The sequence below is a fragment of the Diceros bicornis genome, chromosome 14, assembly GCF_020826845.1.
Source record: "Diceros bicornis minor isolate mBicDic1 chromosome 14, mDicBic1.mat.cur, whole genome shotgun sequence".
NCBI lineage: Eukaryota > Metazoa > Chordata > Mammalia > Perissodactyla > Rhinocerotidae > Diceros > Diceros bicornis.
Genome location: NC_080753.1, coordinates 39262432 through 39265263, shown reverse-complemented (window position 1 = coordinate 39265263; position 2832 = coordinate 39262432). Strand labels below are relative to the sequence as shown.

Below are 2832 nucleotides of genomic sequence, written 5' to 3'. Positions count from 1 at the left end.
TGGAAACATTTCAGAGTTCCTGCGTTGCTATGGTACTTTCACTCACATTGCTGTGTGGCACATGCTAGACAATTTACATTAAAGATCATATTTACAATTCACATCAGCTATCACTGTTACCTCATTATTGAGATTGACAGTTTTGGAGCTGTGGAGGGAATGGGAAGGCAAGTTTTCAGCTCTCAGAGTCATTTTCCATTGGTAACTCTAGAATATTTAGAGTTCTAAAAATCATAAGCAATTTTCCTCTCTGAACATCTCAGAGGCCTTGGATCACTACACTTCCTTTCATTCACATTCACACCACCACTCTAGACAGGCATTATTATTCTTATTTTATAGATGAGGAGTCTAAAGTTCACAGAGAATAAGAAACATTCCCAAGCTGATGTAACTAATGACTTATATAGTAGAAACTTAACCCAGGCTTGTCTGGCTCCAAATTCCATGTTATTAATATCTTTTTATTCTGATTCTATAAAGTTCTAAAAGGCAAAAGACATATTTCTTTGAAATGTGTCTGACACCTTGCTAGAACCTATCTACATAGTTTTGGGAGTGGTCTAAATTATTTTAATTGTTTCAGATGAGAAGGAAATCTCCTTGGCATTGAGGAGAAATTAAAAAGTAGTATGGCAAGGATTGTCACTGAAACTCCCTAATAATAGCTATCTAGGTCGAGAGTAGTGCAAAGATTAACCAAATGACAAAAAAAAAGAACAAATTTTGTTAAAATTGTTTAAATCAGGTATTTGCTTTTTAAATTTTGGCTTTCATTTTTGAAGGACTGATACAGATATAGAAAGACTAGATTTTAGAAATACTGAGGTAATTATGAATACTTCCAAGTATGTATTTTTCATGTTACAAGCAATATCAATTCTGTAAATGTCTTCAAACAGGTAGTAAAGTGATTATAAATAACTGAAATAGTTGGGGCTGGCCCAGTGGCATAGTGGTTAAGTTTGCACGCTCTACTTTGGCGGCCCGGGGTTCACAGGCCTGGATTCCGGGCGTGGACCTATGCACTGCCTATCAAGCCATGCTGTGGCAGCATCCCACATATAAAGTAGAGGAAGATGGGCACAGATGTTAGCCCAAGGCCAATCTTTCTCAGCAAAAAGGGAAAGATTGGCAATAGATGTTAGCTCAGGGCTAATCTTCCTCACTGAAAAGAAAAAAAAATTGAAATGGTCAATAAATATGTGTTCATTGACTTCCTGAATTTTTATGTTTCAGGAAAGGAAGAGTTGAGACATTGATCATGAATCAGGTAAATGAGAGCATCCCACAGGAGTTCATCCTCTTAGGTTTCTCAAATCGACCATGGCTGGAGTTTCCACTCTTTGTAGTCGTCTTCATTTCTTACTTCACGACTATCTTTGGGAATCTGACAGTTATTCTAGTGTCACGCCTGGACTCCAAACTCCATACTCCCATGTATTTCTTTCTTACTAATCTGTCACTCCTAGATCTTTGCTACACCACAAGTACAGTTCCGCAAATGCTGGTCAATTTGTACAGCACCAGGAAGGTAATTAGTTACGGTGGCTGTGTGGCTCAGCTTTTCATGTTTCTGGCCCTGGGGACCACTGAGTGTGTTCTGTTGGCTGTCATGTCCTTTGATAGGTTTGTAGCTATTTGTCAGCCTCTCCATTACTCAGTGATCATACACCAAAGGCTCTGCCTGCAGTTGGCAGCTGCATCCTGGATTACTGGTTTTGGCAACTCAGTGTGCTTGTCTACCCTGACTCTCCAGCTGCCACTCTGTGGCCCTTACGTAGTAGATCACTTTCTCTGTGAAGTCCCTGCTCTGCTCAAGTTGTCCTGTGTTGACACAACAGCAAATGAGGCTGAACTATTCTTTGGAAGTGTGCTATTCCATCTAATACCCCTGATACTCATTCTTATATCATATGCTTTTATCGTCCAAGCTGTATTGAGAATCCAATCTGCTGAAGGTAGACAAAAAGCATTTGGAACATGTGGCTCCCATCTAATTGTGGTGTCACTTTTTTATGGTACAGCTATATCCATGTACCTGCAACCACCATCCTCTGCCTCCAAGGACCGGGGAAAGATGGTTTCCCTCTTCTATGGAATCATTGCACCCATGCTGAACCCCCTTATATACACACTTAGGAACAAAGAGGTAAAGGAGGCCTTTAAAAGGGTAGTTGTGAGAGTCTTCTTAGTGAAGAAATAAGGAGTATGCAAATGATAAGCTTTGTAAATGCTTAATGTTTACTTGGCTTACTAACTTACTTCTTTTCAAGTTGCCCTGTTTTCATTATTCCTACAGAGATCTACTGTAATTATCTCCCTCAAATAAAATTTCATTGACAGAAGGCAACATTAGTTTTCTGTTGCCTAAACATATTCATTGAACAAGTACCTGGAACTAGTCTTCCATTTCACCAGAAACCGTGTAACCTCAACGTCTTCAAACTTTACATCAACGTTTGTACAATTTGGTATAACTTAAACCTTTCTGAAGATATGGTAAAACCTAGAAATCCTTTCTCTGGTAATATCATACATTCTCTGGCCATGTATGCATCCCGTTTTATTTCCTTTTAGATCAAATTGTAGGTATTTATCAGGCCTAGCTAATTTTCACTTCCTTGAAATATTTTTCATAATTCTCCCAATTATTAATATTATCACTATTCTCTTAAAGCCTAAAACACTTACAGCCTAGATTTTGAAATAGCACATGATGTAAAGATTTCTAGTCTCATTCACTTTTCTTGCACAATAATAGTCTCATCACATTTTAGTCTCACATAGAGTATAGATATGGCATAAAGAAAACCAGAAAATAATAGAAAA

At 38.1% G+C, this 2832-nt stretch overlaps 1 protein-coding gene across 1 annotated transcript; it reads left to right on the top strand.

Annotated features, from left to right (window-relative positions):
* Positions 1-1264: 1264 nt before the first annotated feature.
* On the top strand, positions 1265-2206 carry LOC131413491 (olfactory receptor 2B6). Its single transcript, XM_058554019.1, has one exon. It carries the CDS (start codon positions 1265-1267, stop codon positions 2204-2206), a length of 942 nt encoding a protein of 313 aa, XP_058410002.1.
* The last annotated feature ends 626 nt before the right edge of the window (positions 2207-2832 follow it).